The sequence below is a fragment of the Sceloporus occidentalis genome, unplaced genomic scaffold (genome assembly GCF_023333645.1).
Source record: "Sceloporus occidentalis isolate IW3139 unplaced genomic scaffold, rSceOcc1.0.p SCAF_1, whole genome shotgun sequence".
Lineage (NCBI taxonomy): Eukaryota > Metazoa > Chordata > Lepidosauria > Squamata > Phrynosomatidae > Sceloporus > Sceloporus occidentalis.
Window position 1 is genome coordinate 248,417,685 of NW_028316981.1, and position 23,858 is coordinate 248,441,542.

A 23,858-nucleotide genomic window follows, 5' to 3' on the forward strand; every position below is an offset into this window, starting at 1 on the left:
GAGTATTCAATATTAAATAGCCATTGGATTCTTGAATGAAAAGCAACCCAGCAATTACATCTTGGCTATGAACCAGAACGGACCATCAAAAAGTGGAAAATCTAAATTCATGAGTCAATAGCCGAAAATCTCCCACTAACATTTCAACAATCAATAATCTTTTTGCAGAAGATGCATTAAAGGGGGGGAGTGGGCCGTGATGGAACACAGTCTATATGAACATAATAATAATAATAATAATAATAATAATAATAATAGAGTCAGCATTTTCAGCTTACTTTGTCTCAAAGGTTCATCAATTGGGACATCCAGAAACAGCTTGTGAAAGTGAGCATTTGCCTTAAACTGTATTTGGAAAAATGGAATACATTTTAATGGTTAATGTTATCACCCATTTCTCAGCCTATGTCTCTCTTATATTTAAGTAACTGTGAATACATTTTCTGTATCAGGAAATGAAAGGAACCAGGAATGTCCATGCTTGTCAATAATGGAGAAAACAAATGAAGACTATGGGCCTGATACTAGTAGAAAAGGAGGGGTGTTATAGGGAAGGGATTGCAATTGTTGTACAAATAGGATAGGCTAGAGGTCCAAGGGATCCCTATCTTATCTGAGTACGAGGGAGAATACTTTGGCCAGGTTGTGAAAATGTCCAAGGTTAGTCCCAAGTCCAATTTTCTTACAGGCTCCTGTTTGTATTTTGATGTGACAATAATACATACACCATGCCTGTGTGGCATAGTTTGCTTAAAATGGCTAACTAGTCCCAAATGTCTTCTTCCCTCCCCCAACTTTTATGAATAACAAGCCCTATGAATTCACTAGTTGGCATTGGTTCACTATTCCGGGGCAATGGAGCAGGAGGGAGCATCATATTGTTTGGTTCATGAGTGGTACTGGACTTACCAAGGTGAAGTCAGGTCTTTGTTGTTCTGTTCTTGCTGAAGAGAGAGAATAACATACCCTCCAGCATTTCCCAGATGAAAACTGGGATATGTGTTACCAAATTACATCACAGTATGGTCAATGACAAAGAGCTTACCAGAGAAGAGAGCCTGCAGCAGTTTGCTTTTGCCTAAGTTTACTGGGAAGGGCAAGATTTCACCCCTCCTCTTCTCTCCCCATCCCCACTGAGCTAATTCTGTGCAAACTAGTTTTGCACTTTAAACTCCATTTGCAGCATCTAATGTAAGCTGAGGACAAAGGGATGAAAGTGGGAGAAGGAGAGAGAAATTGGGACTTTTAGAAGCAGCTGAGAAAGTGGGATGACTGAGGATTAATTGGGACTGTTTGTTCCAAATCAGGACAGTTGGAGAGTATGCAGTAAAGTTTTGGAAGTAACTTATAGTATTTATTTGTCCCTAGGTTCTTGACAAATGTGTCCAATAATCATTCAATGAAAGCAGGAAAAGGGATGTAGATCTCTCACTTCTGCTACTAGGTCTTAGGCTCAGTAGAATGTGGGTAGGGGAAGAAATTGCATGCCACTGCTATTCTTCCAGCCTGATTTTTTCAAGATGGTTCCCTGCCATAACCAGAGTCTATAACAGAATCTTTTGTTCCCTGGCCCTCATGAGTCTACATCACTGAACATCACAAACAAGTAACATTTTTCCTTTACCTGATTTGAAGCATGCTTCTTTCTTTCAGGCTTTGAGTCGTTTTTTCCATCTATTGCAAAGAAGGTATTATCCACAATAGTCTTTGACCTAGAATAATAATAATAAAATACTTAGGACTGTTTCATTATTTTTGTTGCTGAAAGGATCCCCCCCACCTCTTTAGAAAGCTTGTGAATGGAATTATTGCTGTCCTTTGCTGATCTGAAGTTTGTTTGATTTTAATCAGATTAGCTCACTCTTGATGGCTTTTTTTTTTTGGCCTCAGCATATTTTAAGAATATTTCTAAATATTTAATAAGTTAGATCCAGAAACAATGAGGTTATTTTCAGGTTTGAAACGAAGGTGACTCAACAGAGGCTCTTGTACCTGGGACATATCATGAGATAAAGAGACTCAATGAAAATGATGGTAAAGTGGAAAGCAGTAGGAAAAGAAAGAGACTGCAATACAAGTGGATTGATTCAGTCAAGGAAACCATAGCCCTAAGTTTGGAAGACCACAGCAGAGTGGTTGATGACAGGGTTTCTTAGAGGTGTCTCATAGGGTCAGCATAGGAAACAGTTGACTTAATGACAAAGAACAACAACAAACTACTGTAAGCTTTGAATCACAGACAGATTCATTCACCAGAACTATGTATGTAACTCATACATAGCAGCAGAGAAGTTTGGCCTACAGTGTCCTAAAAAGTAAGACGTTGTCTTAAGGCACATCCAGACTGATTTTAAAAAATTCCCAGATTTTGTTCTTGTTCTTTCCAGTTTTATTTTGAGATCCTTACATAATTTGTGAATCCCAGAGTATTTTCTGTCAGCTCCTGGTATAATCAGAAACTTTTTATACCAACTCCCCAGGTTGATTTATTTTAATACAGTATAAAATCAGAAAGAAGAGGAACAAAATCTGAGACTTTTCAGTCAGTCTAGATGTGCCCTTAAACTGAGTCAGATTGCTGGTCCATATAGCTGAGTACTGTTGACATTGACTGATGGTGGCCTTCCAGAGTTCTAACTAGAAATGTTTTCCAGCCTTAACTCAAGGTGCCAAGGATTAAATTGGGGATTATCTGTTTACAAATCTGCCCTCTACCATTGAGCCTCACTTCCTCAAGATGGAATAAACAAACAAACAGCTTCATTTATATACCGCTTCATACTGAACTATCAGTGTCTAAGTGGTTTATAACTGTAAGCTAATTGCCCCCAACAATCTGGCTACTCATTTTAGCGACCTCGGAAAGATGCAAGCCTGAGTCAAGCTTGAGCCCTTTTGCTGGTATTGAACGTGCAACCTTATGGTTTTGAGTGAGTGGCTGCAGTACAGGCATTTAACCACTGCGTCATCAGTGTCATGTTACACCAAGGAGTTTATCAAACGGGAGGAATTTCTCTGAAATTCAAATGAAAAGAAAGTGGGGTGAGAATGCATTCACTTAAAGTCGCTAGTTTCGCGCAATTACGTGACTATGCATTGCATTCGAACTGGCTCCCCATTGCCCAAAAACAGCATGCCATTGCTCGAATATTGCAGTCTATCATGCAATAATGTGAAAACACATGATTGCGTTCGGACTGACTTCCCATTGCCCGAATTTGTGTGTACTGGGTTATCATGCAATAATGTTAAACCCCATGATTACATTCAGATTGCTATTGGATTATACTTCCAATTCCCCTGTGATAAACTCCCAAGACAGAAGACCTAAAGTTTGCCACAAACAACATTCATCATGTTTACCCTGACTGAATGCTGCCCCAACCCCCTTATTGATAGATAATGATCATTTATAGCCATGCAGGCTAATGAAGCATGGGGACAACTTTAATTGTGCTCTGGTGCTTAATCAGGGATTTATTTGGAATGGACTAGAAAAAAGTTAGGGCTTTTTTGGATGGCTAATAGCCCTTATAAATGTTGAACTATTCTGTTCCTATATTGCATGCATCACAGTTGATGTTCCTGCATCCAGTTATATCTGAAATAATTATAAGGTCGATTATTTTTCCCTGCTCAAAGTCTGATGTGCAGGGTTTCATTTAGAGTTCCTCTTCTAGTCCAAACATGTCTTATGCTTAAGTGCATATACCTTGATAGAACTCTAATGTTTGAAGTCTGTACAGTTATATTGGCTTTTGTAGATCAATATATTTTTGAAACGTTTACATTGTTTGAATTGTTTATTACCTTGAAACTGAAACTTTCCTCTGGTGTTCAAAATATTCTGCATCACTAGATGGTATCTGTGACAATTGAGGGGATGGCTTTCCAGATTTCTTCCTTTCTTCTGCTCCATTCTCACTCTCTGAACTGCAAGAAAGCAACATTCTTTCTTAGTCCTAATCAAGAAATAAATGGCTGTTCCACACAAATGCAAAGTAGTAGGAGTGCTCATAACAAATATTGATGGTTGATGTCTTATGTTTCATCTGAGCATTTGCATGCAGTCGGTAAAAGGCAGCAGGAGTTGGGGACAGGGCATAGGGAAGAGAATGAAGGAAGTTGTGTGGTATGGTAGGCAATTACAGTCATCAGATCTCTTCAGTATCTTTGCTCACTTTAGTCTTTGGAGATGTGGATAAGCACATCTTCTTTTATAAAGGAATAGTTGTTTCAAAACTCTTCCTGTACTAATGTAAACTGTGCTCTCATCCAGTGAGGAGGAGGAATGGCCAAGGAACCTGAAAGGAATTGGGGAGGGGGGGGGGCTATAAAACCATAAGAGTCCTCTGGGTTTGTTTTGGTTTTTTTTTTAGCTATGATGCATACAGGCATTTTTTAAAAAAAATCCTTCCTCTGCGTGAGGATAAAATATTGCTGATGCTGGCAATTGCCACTGAATGCTCTGGGACAACAAGAATATTATCTAGTTATTTAAAGTGTGAGAGAGAGTGCTACAAGAACAAATGCAGCAGTCAACAGCAACATTTACTCTGACTGGAGACCTCTATTATAACTATCTGCTTTAATTCTATTTTCCAGTTTCAGCTTGGTAGTTAAAGAGTGTGCTTTTTATATTTTAAAAGATGCAGTTTAAAAATAAAAAAAATATTTCCCAATACTAGAGTGGCTTCAGTTGCTATGAAGAAACATGAAGAAACATTTAATTTTCACTGCATGGTCACTGAAACATCTAAAGTGGAAATAGCATCTGTTTTTTCTATGCGATGGCTAAGCTCTTAAAATTCTCACATCTCACCATGCATTGGGTGGACGATAAAGAGTAAAAGCAAAGACAGTCAATTCAACTCCTAAAAAGCAGTGTGGAGTCAATGAGCTTCTTGTTTCATCTGGATTATATATCATATCAGACTAAATGTGTTACTAGTTTTAATGGACCCATTAATATTTTTTCTCTCCATTGAGGGGCACAACATAAAGGGAGAATAGATTCTATTTCACAACGGGATCATCTTTTTATTTAGGTACATTTCTATAAAACTTTTTATTAAAAACTACAATGCATTTCACAATGGTACAACTACAACAAAATGCAATAAAATAAATTAATCACTCATCATCATCATCATCATCTGTTAATAATAAAAGATTGTCTCTGAGTTTGTGGAAGCCATAAGCCACTGGAACTTTGTACAAAATGTCCCTAAATTTGATAGGAGTGCTTTTGGCTGTTATAGTGGCCTATTTGTTAGAAGCAATGGATGGAGATCCTCACATCTTCTCTTCAAATAATGACATCCCTTCATCTTTAATTAGGATGGACAGGGCAGTATTTCATTGCCCAGGATTTGAACTTTCATTCATTCTTGGACAGAAAACAAATAGGATCATATGGTGCACTCCAAGGTTTTTTGCTCTCCAAAGAAGAGTCCACTCTCCCTTTCTCCGGAGCCAGGGCTAATGTTGTGAAAGGTATTGCTACACCACTCTTCTGACACCAGCCCAGAGTTGAAATTTAGATTGGGCAACTGCTTAGACCATCTTGCTTTGATATTTTAAAGAATGGGCCTTGCTCATATGATTATCATTATTTCAAGAGACTCAGTCTAAAACTTTTCATTTTATTATTTTATTGTTGTATAGCACCATGTACATTGATGATGAAAAAGGGGAAGGAGAAGAATTATTATGACAACAGACTAAGCAGAATGGAATGCCTCTTTGCTCTAGTCACATTCTACCTATGGCTTCCAAATAGGCATATTTTGAAATTATGTCTGTTTTCACATACAGATACAAAAGTACACCTGAGTCTGGTTTACTTCAAATATTTATTGCTGTACATTTATGTGATTCATCTCTTGGTCCAGGTCTTGGATGCAATTAGTAGCCTCAGATAATCTATGTTGGAGTGCACAGGTCTGGCTCTGTAGATCTTGGAGAGTAACTCCTCCCAAGCCACATCACTGACATTGCTGTCTTATACTGATGGAGTTTTGCTTCAGCAACATCTGGTGGGCCACAACTTCCTATTTCATTTTATGAGAACTGACCTTTTTCTTGAGTTGAATGTCATGCCTCTCTTCATCTATCCCTTTGTTCTGGTGTTGCCTGAAGCAGGTAAATTTACCTTGCTGCAGGGCAGGGCCCGCCCTGGAAAAATAGCCTCAGGAGTCCTAATGTACAATCACAACAGAGAGAACCTATTGGCTGTATCTTTGGAAAAGACAGTACATCAGACCTCCTTTGGTAGACACTGCCAAAACAAGCTGGATGAAAGTAAAACACCTTGTTGAAAGGCAAATAAAAGAAGGTACTGGCTGTGTTGAAATAGAATGACTTTGTTTTGCTTGTGCAGTGAACAAATATTGTATCTGTCCTGAGCAACATGAGCTGCCAAATGCAATTCCAGAAAAGGTCAGAGAAGCAATAGCTGACTTGGTGAACTAGCAGCTCATGTAATCTTTTCTCTCATTGTAGAGGAAAGGAGTAGATTCAGCTGGATGTCAAAGTTTTAAAGTATTAATTGTCTTGATGAGGAGTCAAGTATGGTATGTGCTATATTTAGTCTCAAACACATTTATGCAGAAGCCAGCCTCAATGGTTTCAGTGGAACTTGTTTCAGAATAAGCAGATTTAGGCTTCCATACATAAGACTGCAGACCTGTGGTTTTAAGAACACATCTTGTGGGCCATAAGAAGGAGCAGATCACCTCCTCCCAGATCAGTGACAATGTTCAATAAAGTTCTGATCTCAGAAACAGAGAGTCCCAGAGCTTGGATTAGTTATTTTCACAGGTTCCCATATGCTATTATTATTATTATTATTATTATTATTATTATTATTATTATTATGTTTATTTATAAAGCACCATAAATTTACACAGTGCTGTACATTGTAAGTAGCAAAATATAAATAAAAGCCTACCTGTGGCGTACAGTCTAAAAACAAAAGGAAGAATTTATAGAATAAACAATGTATTATTAAAATAACTGTAAGCCAGGGGTAGGCAACCTTTTTGAGTCGGGGGCCAGGTTGCTGTCCCTCAGACAACTGGGGGGCCGAAGCCGGGGGTGGAGCTTCCACCCTCCAGGGGTGGAGCCACATGCTGGGGGTGGAGCTTCCACCTTCTGGGGGCGGAGCCACATGCCAGGGTGGAGCTTCCACCCTCCAGGGGTGGAGCCACACACTGGGGGTGGAGCTTCCACCAAAGCATCATCATCATCATCACCACCACCACTATCATTGTTACAGCACACCTTTGTTACAGCACTTTGGAAAGTCACACTGTCTCACCTTCATAAATAATAAAAATAATGAAATGAAATAAAAAGCAATAATAAAAATAATGAAATAAAAAAACAAAAATAAGTGTTATATATTTTTAAAAAATAATGGAAAAAACCCAAGGCAGACCTGAAATGACTCACCTTTCCACCTCCTCCCCCTCTTTCTCATTGAGAGGGCATTTTGCAGAAAGAACACCCAGGGCAAGTAGTAATAATAATAATAATACAACTAATAAAGTTACAAGCAAGGAAATTACTAAAATGCGATTGGAAATAAACTGCAGCAAGCATGCACAGTTTCAACTCAGAAAAGCCACAAGGTGCTCAGAGGGGATTTTGCAGAAAGAACACCCAGCTAATCCCCTCCCCCAATGAACCAACCTCTGGCCTTGCTGTGGCTGCTGCAGCTGCTGCTCTGGCTCCCTCGCTCTGTACTCCTTCCTTCTTCCTCCTCCTCCTTTCCCTGCTCTTAGGGAGGAGGAGGAGGAGGAGGGCGGAGGGCAAGGTGGAGCCTGCTGCAGCCCCTGGAGCCCTGTTGGAGTGCTACAGGGGCTGCACCACGCCTCCTACATGGGCGCCGCCATTTTGTTTTTCAAAATGGCGGCCGAAATCTCGCGTGACATTTGCCATCCTGAGGTCACGCGAGACTTCGGCCGCCATTTTGAAAAACAAAATGGCGGCCGGAGCGGCGAGAAAACAGGGAAAATCGGCGGCAATCAGCGGCAGGACTGTGCAGGGGCCGGTAAGAAGGCCTTGGCGGGCCGGATCCGGCCCGTGGGCCGCAGGTTGCCGACCCCTGCTGTAAGCAATAAACTATTGAACAGTAGACATATCAGAACTATGAACCAAGAAAGGGAAAAAGTACAATGATAACCTAATTCCTTCCTCTTCGTTGCAGTGGAAGGCTTCAAAAGGTAGGATAAAACCCCAATGATGAAGAAATTGCAGCAAAAATTAAACCAACTTGATATATTTATCATATTACTAAGAGTCTAGTATGTCAGAGTCTTTGAGTTTGGAGCATTCTTTTATCTGTCCCATCCCTTGATTTTAGCAGTTGGTAAAAATACACTGTAAAGTGAAATTTGTTTCAGGCAAAAATTAAACTATTATTCTGCTTGCTTGCCTGGCAAATATTTTGCTCTAGCTAGCTGAATTATTTTCTCTTCAGTAGAGAGTGCTGAGACTCAAGAGTTTGTCCTACCTGTATTCACTGACAATGAAAAATGTTGCACTGTCCTCTGTCGCTTGACAGTTTGCATAGTTTTTCACCAATAGAGATTGATTCAGTGTTTCTCATTCCTTAGAACCCCCCCCCCCACACACACCCATGTCAGAATGAGAGCTTTTATTGAAAACCTCACCAAACTAGTTTCAAGGACAGGCTGAAGTAAAATGAAGCCAGCAATGATACAAAACAGTTTTATTGATCATAAGTAGATGGCAGATGGCTGCAGTAACAGAAACAAAGGCAAAGACAGTTTTCTTACATACCTTCATCTGAAAGCAGACACAACTGATGTATAGCTGATGGTCTAAGGTTGTCAGATCGAAAACTGGAGATGGTCCCTGTACTTTTAATGGTTGTATAGAAGAGGGAATTTCAGCAGGTATTGCCTCTCATACAGCCAGGTAGCACCGGCTGAAATTGCCTTTTACACACAGCCATAAAAGATATAGGATGTTGTTACAGTTTTCACTCTGGCAACTCTAAATTGGGCTCTGGAGATATATGGGCCATCTATATGGATCACTAGATCTCCTAGACAGGCAGTCAGCTGTTGCTCCCTATGGGACAGAGAGAAAGAAATGTTTCAATCACCAGGCTTTATAAACCCACCAGGCCTTGCTCTCTAGAAGCTATGGTGAAGCTTACAGGTTGGGAGACTTCATTTCCTTGTGATCAATAGAACTGGGAGAATGAATGATTCCTGTTCTCAAGGAGAAAAGCGTTCTTATCAGTAGGGAAGCTGGCAAAACCATGAACCAACAGCAAAGATGTTTAGGTTATGCTGTCTCTATGTTGCACAACCTATTTAGGGGACCTAAAAGGGATTACAATAAACCCAGGCAAAGAGAAAGAGACCTGCTAAACTAACATATGTATGCATCTAGACATTTTCGACTATACACACAATTTAACAGTGGTAGAGGAGGAATCAGAAGGCCAACAATCATAGTCCTTGCTAATTTACCAAAAACACAATTCACAACTTCCTCAAAATGGCTGCATTCACTTCTAGTCTCCCAAAGATAGAAAAGCTTTAATAACTGCACTGATAAACAGTCCTTCAGTTGTGGAATTGATAATCTGAGTTGCACATAGGAAGAGGGGTATAAAATCTCCAAATATCAATGTTGTGTACTTTCACAGTATTACTGGCATTGCCAGCATGAGGGTTCTGCTTTCTTTTAAGTGGATAAATTTTGCAATATGCTTGATCTGCAGCCTCTGACTGATAGAGCTACACTACGTGAAATGCATAGTGTGCATTTAGTGTCAGGAAAAAGCCACATGGGATATATAGTCACAAGAAATATAATATGTATATGAATGTATTTGAAAGTAACATGACACAGCAAAAGTTATTGAATTGTCACACAGGTGTTGTAAGTAATGTAATTAGAAGGTCCTGAAAGCCAAGGACATATGAGGCAATGACAAAGTGAAAAGGTGCAAATTGATATCACCTGAGAGTCATTGAGTGGACAGTAATGTATGATGCAATGTGAGGTCTAGATTGAGCCAAGTATGGTATGTCAATCATAATGTATGTACACGCCCAGGAGGTGGCAACTGTATAATGAATAGAGAGACAAATGTCTATATAAACAATAATGTATGGCAATACTTTTTGTGGGTATTGAGGAGTATAGTAGTGTGGGTATTGAGGAGTATAGTAGTGTGGGTATTGAGGAGTATAGTAGTGAGAGTTTTGTGAGTAGTGAATTGTTTTGTGCATAGTGTATATAGTAGAATAAAAGTAGATCTTTTTAAGAAGACTACTGTGTTGACTGGTGTCTTGAGAGCTGAACAAGAACCAGCAGACTCCAGAGAAGATTGGAAGACATCTTCAGCCAATTCTCAGAGCTACTGGTCAAACTGGTTGTTCTTCCGCTGACCAAGGGGGTGAGAGTGAAAGCCAGGAGAAGAGCTGCAACTCCCATCATCCCTAACAAGGGTTATGGGCCCAGCGCCAGTTACTGGAACACCCAGCATCCACAGAAGCTGAACTTTCCTGGAAGAGAAAGAAAGTTTTGTGGACGACCGATCAGAGCAAGCTGTGTACGCTGCACTGGTAAGCTCGTGAGTGAAGTGTTTTGTGTTTTGGAAAAGCCCGAGACGAGGCAGCTGTGCAAACTCAGGAAGGACTTTGCCAAATTGAGTCACTGCACAAGATAAGATGGAAGTGTTGAAGTTTAGCAAGTTAAACTCCCACAATTACTCCACCTGGAAAGTTTATGCACAGTCACTACTGATTAAAGAAGGTTTATGGGCCACAGTCGAGACGGGGCTAGCAGCCGATGCAAATGCAGCCGCCAAAGAAAGAGATAGCAAGGCAAAAGCATGCTTGTATTTGATGCTCGAGGAGGACATGATAAACGATGTGAGAGATAAGGGCTCCGCAAAAGAAGTTTGGGAGACTCTTGAAAGGCTACATACTCCAACTACAGCTTTTGCCAAAATGCTTTGGTCTAAAAGAATCTATAGACAAAAGATGACTAAGGGACAGTGTGTGATTGAACATTTAAAGAAAATGCAAAACCTGTTTGTGGAGGCAGAATTAAGAGGTGTCCAAATAAACAAAGAACAGCAATGTTACATCCTAATAGAGTCTTTAGACAGTTCATGGGACTCCATCACTAACAGTCTTCAGAATCTGCCTGAGGCAGAACTAAGCAGAGACTTAATAGTAGCAAGAATTTTGGAGGAAAATCAGAGAAGATTGTCTGAAAAAGAAGACTCACAGAAATCGGCACCAAGACTGCACCAGGCTCCTGAGTTAAGAGAACACCAAGCAGCAGCTCCCGTGAGAGAAAAACGACGTTGTTACCACTGTGGAAAGGCAGGACATTTGCAAAGAAACTGTCAACAATTGGCTGCTGACCAGTACAGACAGAGAGATAACAGACCGCAGACGCGGAACTTTCAGCAACAGAGACAGAACAAGCCGACATTTTTCAGGGGCAGTTACAACAAGAAGGAACGTGCAACAATGATAAAAGAGAAACATAGAAAAGATTCTAAATGGTTAATAGATTCTGGTGCAACTAGTAATATGTGTAATGACATTGAGTTGATTGAAAATAGGAAATCTGCCAATATTAATGCAGTAATTCTAGCTAATGGCAATGAAGTAAGTTCAGTAAAAGAAATGGGATCTGTTTACATTCCGGGGTTAAAACAAGAATTTAATAATGTGCTACATGTGAGAGAGTTGGAAAACAATTTATTATCAGTCAGTAGATTAACAGACCAGGACTACACTGTAATTTTTGAAAAGAATTTTTGCAAGATAAAGTTAAATGGTGAGCTTTGCGGAATAGGGCTAAAGAAAGATAAGCTTTATTTCCTAGAGGAAAATGTTGATCATTACAAAGTAGAGAATGTAAACAATGTTGATAATGTTCCGTTACACAAGGATTGTATACATGAGTTACATAGAAAATTTGGTCATGCAAGCTTTAAATGCTTAAAGAACCTAATCAGTATGTGCCCTGATCTGAAAGTGGCAAACTGTAAAAATCATTTGGATTGTACCATTTGTAGTCAAGTGAAAATTAAGTCATATCCTGTAGCAAAAAAGACAAAAAGAATTGCACGAAGACCTTTTGAATTTGTACATGCTGACGTTGCCCACGCAAACTGTTTATCTATAGGAGGATGCAAGTATTATTTGGTAATTGTGGACAGATACACTAGATTTACATTTGTCAGAATACTGAAAAATAAGTCAGACGCTGGGCAAAGCTTAAAATCTTGGATAAGAATGGTTGAAAGAAAATTTGATTTCAGAGTAGACACAATTATAACTGATAAAGGCGGGGAATTTTTATCTAATGAATTGTTTTATTGGTTTCAAAAGGTTGGCATAACACACCACACAACAAATCCTGCATGTCCTAGTGAGGATGGGCTTGCAGAGAGAAAGATTCAAGAAATCAAAAAGTTAACTGCTTGTATGATGGCTGATGCGGGTGTAAGTGATAATTTTTGGGGTGAAGCTGTTTTGACAGCTGTACACATAACCAATAGACTCTATCATTCAGTAATAGATGATATTCCTTATAGAGTTCTATATGGTAGAATTCCTAATTTTAAATACCTATGAATCTTTGGTCAATATGCATATGTGTACACACCAGCATGCTTTAGAAACAAAGGTGAACCCAAGAGTAGAAGAATGATGTTTTTGGGGTATTCTGGAAACAGTTACAAATTCTATTTAGGAGGAAAAGAAGTGAGACATTCGAGATCTGCCAATTTTGAAAGATATGCTGGTTGGGAAAAACTCCATGCAAATAAGGAAGTGTTTGTGAAGTTAGGCAACTCAAGTGAGGCAGAAACTCAGACCCAAAGCCAAGCATCTCCAGGAAATGGAGGGGTTATAGTAAAACCAGAAGAACCATCCACGAGTAGCAGTGATAGCTCCTCAGATAGTGAAATGTCCAGACCAAAAACCACACGCATGACAGAGGACAAGAGATTCAGTAAGAAAGCCACAACTTCCAGTGTAGACAGAGATGAGGAAGAGAGAGGCAGAACAACAGAGTTAGTACCTAGACGTAGTCAAAGAACTAGAAAATCTCCTGACAGATTTGTGGTGACCAATGCAAAAGCTTGTTTGGTTTTTGAAGAACCAGAAAGTTTTGCTGAAATAGAAAATTTTCCTAAAGAGGAACAGGAGAAGTGGTGTGAAGCAATGGAGTGTGAATTTGATTGCTTAGAAAGGAAAGATGTTTTTGAAATGGTAGGAAGACCCAAGGATAAAAAAGTCATTGGTTGCAAGTGGGTTTATAAAAGGAAAGACATGCCTGATGGTAGTGTGAAATATAAGGCAAGGTTGGTAGCAAAAGGCTTTTCACAGGAACAGTTTGAAAATTATGACAAAACTTTTTCTCCAACCGCAAAAGCAGAGAGTTTAAGAATGGTATTAGCAGTTGCAGGAAAGAGAGATCTGATTGTAGAGCATTTTGATTTTGAGACGGCTTATTTAAATGCCAATTTAGAAGAAGAAATTTTCATGGAGCAACCTCAAGGTTTTGAAGTAGGTGGTAGTCAGAATGTATACAGGTTGAAGAAAGCATTGTACGGTCTCAAGCAAAGTGCAAGAGCTTGGAATATATGCATCAATGATGAATTGGAGAAGTTAGGTTACAAGAGAAGTGTTGCAGATGCTTGTGTATACACTATAAAAGGAGATGTAATTTTGTTGATCTATGTGGATGATTTGTGCGTTGCAGCCAAATCAAAGAAAGAAATTGAGTTGGTGAAAAATGAATTGTCAAAGAAATTTGTGTTGAAAGATTTAGGTATGTTGAAGTCTTACTTAGGGATAAATGTAGAATGGACTGAAGAAGGGCATTGTTTGCTAAGTCAAAGCAAGAAAATTGAAAGGTTAATTGAGAAATGTGGTTTACAGAGTGCAAAGGTTGTGAAAACTCCGATGACTACAAGTTTTGTGTCAGAGGAAGTTACAAGAGCTTTTGAGGATAAAAGATTGTTTAGAAGTGTTGTTGGATCTTTACAGTTTATTTCTAGCCATACCAGACCAGACATCTCGTACGCGGTTCATGTTTTGGCCAGAAGAGTAAACGACCCGAGAATTGAGGATTGGACAGCAGTGAAACATTTGATTAGGTATCTGAAAGGAACCATAGACAAGAGGTTGATAATTAGAAAAAGCAATGCTGATTTGGATTGTTATGTAGATAGTTCATTTGCTTCGGAATCAGGGGACAAAAAGTCAGTGACTGGAATGATTATAAGATACAGCGAAAGTCCCATTGTGTGGAGAAGTAGAAAACAGACAAACGTAGCATTGAGCACTAGTGAGGCTGAGTTCGCAGCTTTGAATGAAGTCACAAATGAGGTACAGTGGATAGAACAATTATTGATTGATTTGAATGAAAGCTTTAAAATTCCTGTAGAAATTCATGAAGATTCGCAGTCCTGTATAGCAATGGCAGAAACAGAAAGTCTGAAAAACAGAACAAAGTACGTAGGTGTAAGATACCAGAATGTAAGAGAAATGGTCCAGAAAGGAGAAATAGAGTTAAAGTACATAGAGACACAACACAACATAGCAGACATTTTTACAAAGGCTTTGACAGTTGAAAAACACGAGAGATTGTCTCAGTTGATTGGAATGACAATATAATTCACATACAATATTCTATTTCGGAGGGGATTGTCAGGAAAAAGCCACATGGGATATATAGTCACAAGAAATATAATATGTATATGAATGTATTTGAAAGTAACATGACACAGCAAAAGTTATTGAATTGTCACACAGGTGTTGTAAGTAATGTAATTAGAAGGTCCTGAAAGCCAAGGACATATGAGGCAATGACAAAGTGAAAAGGTGCAAATTGATATCACCTGAGAGTCATTGAGTGGACAGTAATGTATGATGCAATGTGAGGTCTAGATTGAGCCAAGTATGGTATGTCAATCATAATGTATGTACACGCCCAGGAGGTGGCAACTGTATAATGAATAGAGAGACAAATGTCTATATAAACAATAATGTATGGCAATACTTTTTGTGGGTATTGAGGAGTATAGTAGTGTGGGTATTGAGGAGTATAGTAGTGTGGGTATTGAGGAGTATAGTAGTGAGAGTTTTGTGAGTAGTGAATTGTTTTGTGCATAGTGTATATAGTAGAATAAAAGTAGATCTTTTTAAGAAGACTACTGTGTTGACTGGTGTCTTGAGAGCTGAACAAGAACCAGCAGACTCCAGAGAAGATTGGAAGACATCTTCAGCCAATTCTCAGAGCTACTGGTCAAACTGGTTGTTCTTCCGCTGACCAAGGGGGTGAGAGTGAAAGCCAGGAGAAGAGCTGCAACTCCCATCATCCCTAACATTTAGCAATCTCTTTTATTTGTACAACAAAGTAATCATGTGTGGGACTAGTCCAGACTGGGATCATTGTGTACAAGTGGAGGGTGGTTTTTGCCTCCTCCCACAAAGTTTTTATTTAATAATTGACACACAGGGGCTAACAGAACAGCCAATTTCATTTGGTGCTGATGGAGGGCGGTGGGTTTGGCCAGAGATTGGGGTCGGGTAGAAAACTGAAAAAACATAACCCAATCTCCTTTTATGCATGATGGTCCTGAGAGGCATTGCTTATGCTTACTTTAATGTAAAAACACAGGAATCTAAAATTGCATGTTACACGTCAATGTACCTGTAATTTATATCTTAGTGCCGGCCTGTGGATGGGGTTAGGGTGCAGCGTCCACATGCTGTTTGCCCTAACCCTGCCCCCAGGGTGCCATTTAGGCATGTGCTGGTCCACATGATGATGTCCCTCCTGTGCTGCATTCACATGATGAAGCACCAAAGGGACATCATAAAGCTGTGCTGCTGCACCCCTTGGAGAGTGTAAAAAGGAGCCGCTTTCTGCCCAAAGGGGCAGTCTGTATAGCCCCTTAGCGTATTTTGAAGAATCATTCTCTTACAATGGAGTAGGAGATATTTCAGGCTTGTTGGACATACATGATTTGCTTTTAGAAGCTCAGTTTCTACTAGCTTTCTACAACACAAAATTAAAGAAAAGAGTGCTTCTGAGCACAGAGATAAGGAACTTGATTTTTAGTATCAGAGATGAACTTTGTTTATACAAAATTCAATCCCTGGTCACTTAAAACTTTTCTCATTTGAGTAAATTGTTAAAGAGTTTCAGTATCTTGGATCAGTCATTAATCAGAATGGAGATTGCAGTAAAGACATCAGAAGACTATGCCTTGGGAGAGCATCTATGAAAGAACTAGACAAGATCTTCAAGTGCAAAGACATCTCATTTTTTATTTTTTATTTATTTTTATTTATGGCATTGTATTTCCCATCACTATGTATGAGTGTGAGAGCTGGACAGTAAAGAAAGCTGATAGGAAGAAAGCTGACTCACTTGAAATGTGGTACTGGACAAGAATTTTGTGGATATCATGGACTGCTAAAAAGACAAATAAAGACGTCTTAGAACAAATCATACCTGAACTACTACCTCTGGAGGCCAGGATGACTAGACATGGGCTGGTTACAGACCGCCCGTTTGGGGCTGCCTGCACCCGCCCCTTTCCCCGCTGTATCGGGGCCTCAGCTGCCAGACCGGCAGCCTCCGAGGCCCCGATCCACCGCTTTGCAGGCCGTGGGGAAGCAGCAAAAGGCCACTTCGCCACGGCCTGGAAAGGGGTGTCCTTGAGGCTTCAAGCCCCAAGGACATCCGGCGACGGCGGGGAGGAGGAGAAAGGGGCCGCTTGGCTCCTTTCTCCTCTATGTCGCTGGGCGCAGCCATGTAAAGGCTGTGCCCAGCGACGCAAACCCCAGAAGGAGCTCCGTTTCGGAGCTCCTTCTTGCACCACAGAAAGGGCGCTCTAGGTGCCCTCGCGCGGCACAAAGACGTCACGTCCACGCCGCCTCATTTGGAGATGGCGCGGTCGTGATATCATAATGGCGGCGGCCGTGTGGAATGGCCGCCGCCATTTTGTACGGACTGGGTCTGTATTAGGGTTAGGGGCATCAGGAAGTCTGTATTTTCAGGCCTGTCTGTAACGGGCCTAAGGCTGTAATATTTTGGACACATCATGAGAAGACTTGACTCACTAGAAAATACAATAATACTAGGTAAGGTAGAAGATAGCAGGAAAAGAGGAAGACAACATTCCAGATGAATAGACTGAATAAAGGAATAAAGGAATCTATGACCCTGAGTCAGCAAGACCTAAAGAGGACTTTTGACAGGGCTTTTTGGAGGTGTTTCACCATACATTGAGGTTGACTTGAAGACAGTTTACACACACACACACACACACACACACACACACACACACACACACACACACGGGATGGGGAAGGGGAAGGGGAAGGGAGCTTTTCAGATGTTCTTCTAAGAAAGTTCTGGTGAGAAATGCTTGGTGCTCTACTATACATCACCTTAAGATCTACCAGGATGTTCTGACCTATATTTTGCTTACTGCTACCTTAGAGGAAGCAAAGCCTGTGAGGAAAATCGGACAAAATTGACATTATGCAAACATTTCTATAGATTAATGATATATGAGCCACTGGTAAGTTTATTATGTTTTCAGTCCACTTTACACAGAAATTATTTTTGTCTGGCTCCTTTATAATGTTTTTCTCTTTAAGATAGGCTGTTTGGCATTTTAGTGACAATTACTTACATCTGTGTTATGAGAAAACAGAATGTAGAATGTACTTTTTTGCTTTATGCTTTTTATGTAATAGAAGCAGGGAAGGAGAACAAATGTCATAAAGAAGAAAAAAAAGAAGAAGATTTTTTTGGATATGCACATCTGAAAGAGAGGCTAATTTTTAAAAGCTACGGTTCTGTATTAATACATTAAGATGTTTGTCTTTTGCCATTTTATGCCAGAGGACTTTGAGGTGACATAGCATTGGACAGCATATACTTTAATAACATTACATAATAAAATAAGAATAAAACATTAAAATAAAGCCCAAACAATAGCAGAACAAGAAAACCAAACCTAAATCAGAGAAGCACAAATCTTAGAAGAACGGCTCCGAACGTTCAAATGAAACAAGAGGGTTTTTGCTTCTCAAAGGACAGGAATAAGGGATAGATTATGCTCACCACAGGAAGGATCTTCAGATACTTATGGATGTTAAAACATGAAAAATATTTTCAGTTAAATCACATACCAGAAGACCCTATCTGGGAATTAATTTTGCATACTGAAGTTAACCAATGAAGACTGTTAACGTAAGCCTTCTTAAAGCCATGTTTAAAAGGGTAGCAGTCAATAGCTACCCTCCCACCCTGAGGCCTGCCTTTAGCAGCAGAACAATCCACATGCAAATCACTCCTACCTTCCCAGGTCACACAATATCTATATATCTATATATCTATATATCTACACACACACACACACACACACACACACCCCAAGTCCTTTCTAGGCCAGCATTCTCTGAAGATGCCAGGCACAGATGCTGACGAAATGTCAGGAAGAAACTCTTCTAGAACATGGCCACGTAGCCTGAAAAACCCACAAAAAACTAATAGCTACAAGTATAGGAATATCATCTTCTATTGTTAAAAGCTAATTGGTTCACATCTCCATATTTGGAGAAGACAATAGGAAGGACAAAGGAAGGCCTGGTGTCAGTACAACTGATATTTTTCTGAAAGTGCTCTTGTGGCTAGGTCCCCTTTGACCTATTACCTGCCTTCTGTCCTTTCTAGTGGTGTCCATGTGGACACAAAACTCAAGAGTGTTGCTACTGTAAATGACTAGGAAGGCTATTGGCTAGGTCAGGCTTACACAGCCTGGTGTCCTCTGCATACTATAGACTGGACTCCCCATTAATCCCAGCTGATATGGACAATGGAGGTGGATCCTGGGAGATGAAATCCAAAATATGTGAAATGCACCTGGCTGGGGAAGGCAGGAGCTAGATGCTCCCTGTTAACAGTGCCTTTGTAGTGAATTCAAAGATACAAAGAGATTGAGGAACCAGAGAAAGCAAAAAATAAGGCTGGAGGGAGGAAATCTTGAGGAGGTTACATTTCCTATTCTAGGGATTCAATGGATGGATAACATCTACACTATTACATACACGTTCATACTTACGAATCTTTGGGATTTTGTCTGTGTTTGGATTTCTAAATTGGCACTCCGATTAAATAATGTTTAATAAAAAGGCCCATGACATACAGAAAGAACCTAGAAATTATGCACATTTAAATGTTTTTAAAAAATGGAGGCATTTTTGATTGTTCCCTTATAAACCAATAAAACCGAGATTTTGCTGCTTTATAACATAATCTATGATGATATAAGTGAACTTCTTGTGTTTAAAAAAAGTCATTGCAAGATGACACTTTCCACCATTATATATTTTCATATTTCCACTTGAATTCCAGAACTACTGCAGGACTCTTTGAAAATTAGCATTGCCCAGACATAGTATTTTAAAAACAAGATCTTGTTATAAATTAAGGAGCTGTTCTGCATACCTTGCCATTAACCATCATGAAATATATCACATGATAGGAACCTATTTGTCTGGTGAGTGTTATGTGTGAAATTAAAGATATTAACACACCAATAGATAATGTAATTTAAAATGACTGAATAATTAGCTCAACCAAGAATTGGAAGACATGAATTCATTTTTACAGTAAGATTAAAATTAGGATTAGTGAACTTTTTGGAATGGTGTTTTAAAAAAGAAGACACAAAGTGATCTGTATAGCAAGTCATTAATAACTCATGCAGAATAATGAATAAAATGCTTTGCAAGGAGAGAGAAGAGATTCATGGTATATTTAAGACAACTCCAAGTTGTAACTTTCATCTAATTGCAGAATCTGTACACTATTACTAACAGCCTTACTGAATTGTTAGCCATCATATCCTAACACAGTAGAAACTAGAAATGGAAAGAATGTTTGTAAATATTCAAATTCCAGATGAAAATGGAGTTTTCTGAGGGTCAGGAAACCCTGATGAAGAGAACCCTGGACAGAGAAGTATTTTTGCAGTTTGGGACATATTCTGCATGAAAAGTGAACATGGAGTTGTTTGCACAGAAAATATCATCTTCTGTACAGAAATAATGACTGGTATCCTGTTAGGTATTTATGTCACCATTAACTGACACATGAATTGCAATATTGCAAAACACTCTTAATCTCAAGAGGTACTAGAGGCTTAGCTATATCTCTGGGTTGTCGATGTTGTGTTTAGTGGCATCACTAGGGTTGGTGTCATCCAGTGAGGTAACTCATAGTATCATCCCTCATTGATCTCTTCCCATGCTACACGTTACAGAATCCTCAGTAATGTTTTCTATACTAATATTACTCATAAATTGTAATTACCATATGTCACTGAATGTAATGGCAATAGTTGTGACATAAACACCAAGCAAAATTAAAATTATACCTTTGAATTACAATATCATATGTACTGTCAAAATGCATTTATATGTACACTGTCTCATGTGATTAAAACGGAAATTTAGTAAGAAAATTATGTTTAAATAAATTTTAAAAAATTAAAATTCATTAAAAAAAAAAACCTGGGGGCTCTCCTTTTTCTTCCCACTGAGCCTCACCCCACTCACACCACGTCTTCAACATTTTAAAGGGACACAGCTGAATGTGCTCAAAGGCAGATGTTTGGGGATCAGTGGTGCCACTATCCCTTAGGGTGTCAGTTGGTGCAGCATCACCCCTGTACTCTCCTAGTGACACCCCTGGTTGTGTCTTCAAGTCATTTACAACTTATGGTGACCCTAAAATGAATCTATCATAGCGTTTTCTCGACAAGATTTGTGCAGAGAGGGAGTGCCTTTGTTTTTCTGTAAGCTGAGCGTGACCTGCCCAAGGTAGCCTAGTGACTTTCAATGGCCAAGCAAGGATTCAAACCCAGGTCTTCAGAGTCATAGCCTAACATCCAAATCATATATTATGCTGGTTCTATGGCACAAATGGAGCAAGCAGTGTGGCCATTGTGCCTTGGGTCCCATTATGCCATAGGCATTGAAGTATTATGTGATTCATTGAGCAACAGGCACCAGAATACTATGGGATTTGTTGCACAACACAACTGTGTTGTTACATAATACACTTATTACACAACAGGGTACTGCACAGGACTCTTATATAGCTTGGGTCCAGGTTATTTGAAGTATCGTATCTCCCTTTATGAACCCATTAGATCTCCAAGATTGTCTGGAGAGGCCATTCTCTCTGTCTCACCACCTTCTCAGGCTTCTTTAGTAGGAAAGTGTCTTCTCGATGGTTGTTCCCAGACTTTGGACCTCCTTCCCTAAAGAAGACAGGAAGGACCAGTCCTTCCTCTCCTTCTGCTGGCAGGTCAAAACACCTTTGTGCCCTCAGTCTTTTAGGAACTGATGAGGCTGGGCTTTTAAACCTGTGTGGTGCTTTTTAATGTATTTATATAGTGTTTTAATAATTTTAATATTTTTAATATTTCATGTTTTAGTCCCAAAGACTAATATCCTTTTGCAACTTTATAAATGGTTTGTTTTTATATCTTGAGTTTATAAGTAAGCTTCCTGCACAGAAAAAATGATTTTCTGCCAAGAATTATGCTGTTTTTTAAGCAAATCCCCCAATGAATGGGTTTTTCACAGAATAAACACGGAACTGTGAAGGTTCTGGTGCATGAGAGGAAAATGATTAAATCATTCTTGCCACACAGTCTCTTTTGTATTAATGATTTGAAGGACATGAAAAGAGTCCTAAGTTGATCCTGAGTCAATAGTGTGACGTGGCAGCTAAAAAGGCCAATGCTATTTTAGGCTGCATCAATAGAAGTATAGTGTCTAGATCAAGGGAAGTAATACTGAATCCAGGTCAGGACACCACAGTTCAAAAAGGATGTTATCAAATTGGAGCGTGTCCAGAGGAGGGCGACCAAAATGGTGAAGGGCCTGGAAACTATGCCCTAGGAGGAACGACTTAGGGAGCTGGGTATGTTTAGCCTGGAGAAGAGAAGGTTAAGAGGTGATATGATAGCCCTGATTAAATATTTGAAGGGATGCCATAGTGAGGAGGGAGCAAGCTTGTTTTCTGCTGCTCCAGAGTCTAGAACACGGAACAATGGATGCAAGCAACAGGAAAAGAGATTCCATCTCAACATTAGGAGGAAACCTCCTGACAGTAAGGGCTGTTCAACAGTGAAACACACTCCCTTGGAGTGTGGAGGAGTTTTCATCACTGGAAGTCTTTAAACAGAGGCTGGATGGCCATCTGTTGGGGATGCTTTGATTGAGATTTCCTGCATGGCAGAATGCGGTTGGACTTCTGGTCTCTTCCAACTCTATGATTCTATGAAAATACATATGTAGGATTGTACCAAGGTTGGGCAACTCTGGACTATCAGATATTGGTGAATTGTAGTTCCCATCAACCACAGCCAACATAGTAAAAGGTGAGAGATTATGGGAGTTGCAGTCTAGTATCGGGAAGATGTGATGGTCTTTTTGCCACATCCATGTTAATACAATATACACTTCTTTTGATCTCCCACCATGAAATAAAGAGACCAGACATGTAAATTGGATGTAAATAAATGGGCCTTTATTAGACCTAAAACCTATTATTATTATTATTATTATTATTATTATTATTAAAACCCCAATTGATAAGTGTAAACTTTTGTGATTTCAACCGAGGGTGAAATCCTGATGTGGGTTCAGCTGAAGCCAGGTGACTTTACCTAAACTACCTCTTCAGCCTTCCCATAGGGTGAAAACACCAGACTCTGTGTGCAACCGAATCCTCGGATTGTATCTTCAGCCAGTCACAGGGAGGTTCATATGAGGCACACTCTCCCAAACTCCCTCAAGTTTGTAAGAGAGGGCAAAACCCCCATATCTTCCCAAAAGGCTGTTTCACGAGTAGCCTCCATGGCCCTTGACATGTAAAGGCTGCCCCGATCTAGACCTTTCATTTCAATGGGGTGCCTGGGTGCACACCGATTGTTCCTCCACCCCCATTTAGGCCAGGGGAAACCTATTTAACATCCTGCCCTAAGCCCATTACCCATCCCTAGAAACAGTATGAGGTAGGCAAAAATCCCCAGGAAAAGGGGAGAAAATTGCTACCTGGCCCCGAAGTGACCGAACAGGTCCATACTGTCCTAAGGGTGGGAAGGTGGGATGCAATCTCGCAAAAGAGGCTGATGAGGGGGCAAGACATCTTAAATAGCTTAGGTCTGCTCCCTGTTGGCAGATTAGGCCCATAAGGCCCCACCTTTTATTATAACTCTGATCTCAATTCATGGGTGGTCTCAAATATTACACCCAAGCCTATAGTGGCAAGCCACTGTTTGGGTGTCCATTGCACAGTTCATATATTTTCCCTGTCAAATACATATGAATTAGTCCCAGAAACAAATTGTAAAGCAAATCAGCTAAGAAATGGTATATTGCAATATGTTTTAATTTCAAGCAACAGACATAGTCATAACATACTAGTTTTGGTGCTCTTCCTGATTTTATCTGGAGTTTCTTTCAACTCATCCAAAATTGAGAACCTCCTTCATTGACCCTGGTGAACAACATAGTCTTTCAGCTGCCCACGTTTCAGACCTTTTAAGGGTTTTAATTTAAAACTTTAAATTCATTAAATTAAATAAAACTAATTATAGAAATAGGCTGGTACTTTTTCCTCATACAAGTTCCTTTGTTCAAGTGAACCTTTATGTGGCAATCCTTTAACCATGCTCTGTGTCAAATTTTGGCAGACATGGTTAAATTCTTTGCTCCACACCTATAAGGTAAAGCACT

General features: G+C 39.7%; 1 protein-coding gene across 2 annotated transcripts in view; it reads right to left on the bottom strand.

Moving 5' to 3' along the window:
• GRAMD2B (GRAM domain containing 2B) overlaps positions 1–23,858 on the bottom strand; it is a 74,657-nt gene that overhangs the window by 16,422 nt on the left and 34,377 nt on the right. For both annotated transcript variants that reach the window (XM_089491476.1, XM_089491485.1), the window contains exons 2-4: positions 3,811–3,933; positions 1,625–1,712; positions 279–345 (exon numbers count right to left, since the gene is read on the bottom strand). In XM_089491476.1, coding sequence (XP_089347602.1) covers positions 279–345; positions 1,625–1,712; positions 3,811–3,933 — 278 coding nt within the window. The remainder of the gene's footprint in view (positions 1–278; positions 346–1,624; positions 1,713–3,810; positions 3,934–23,858) is intronic.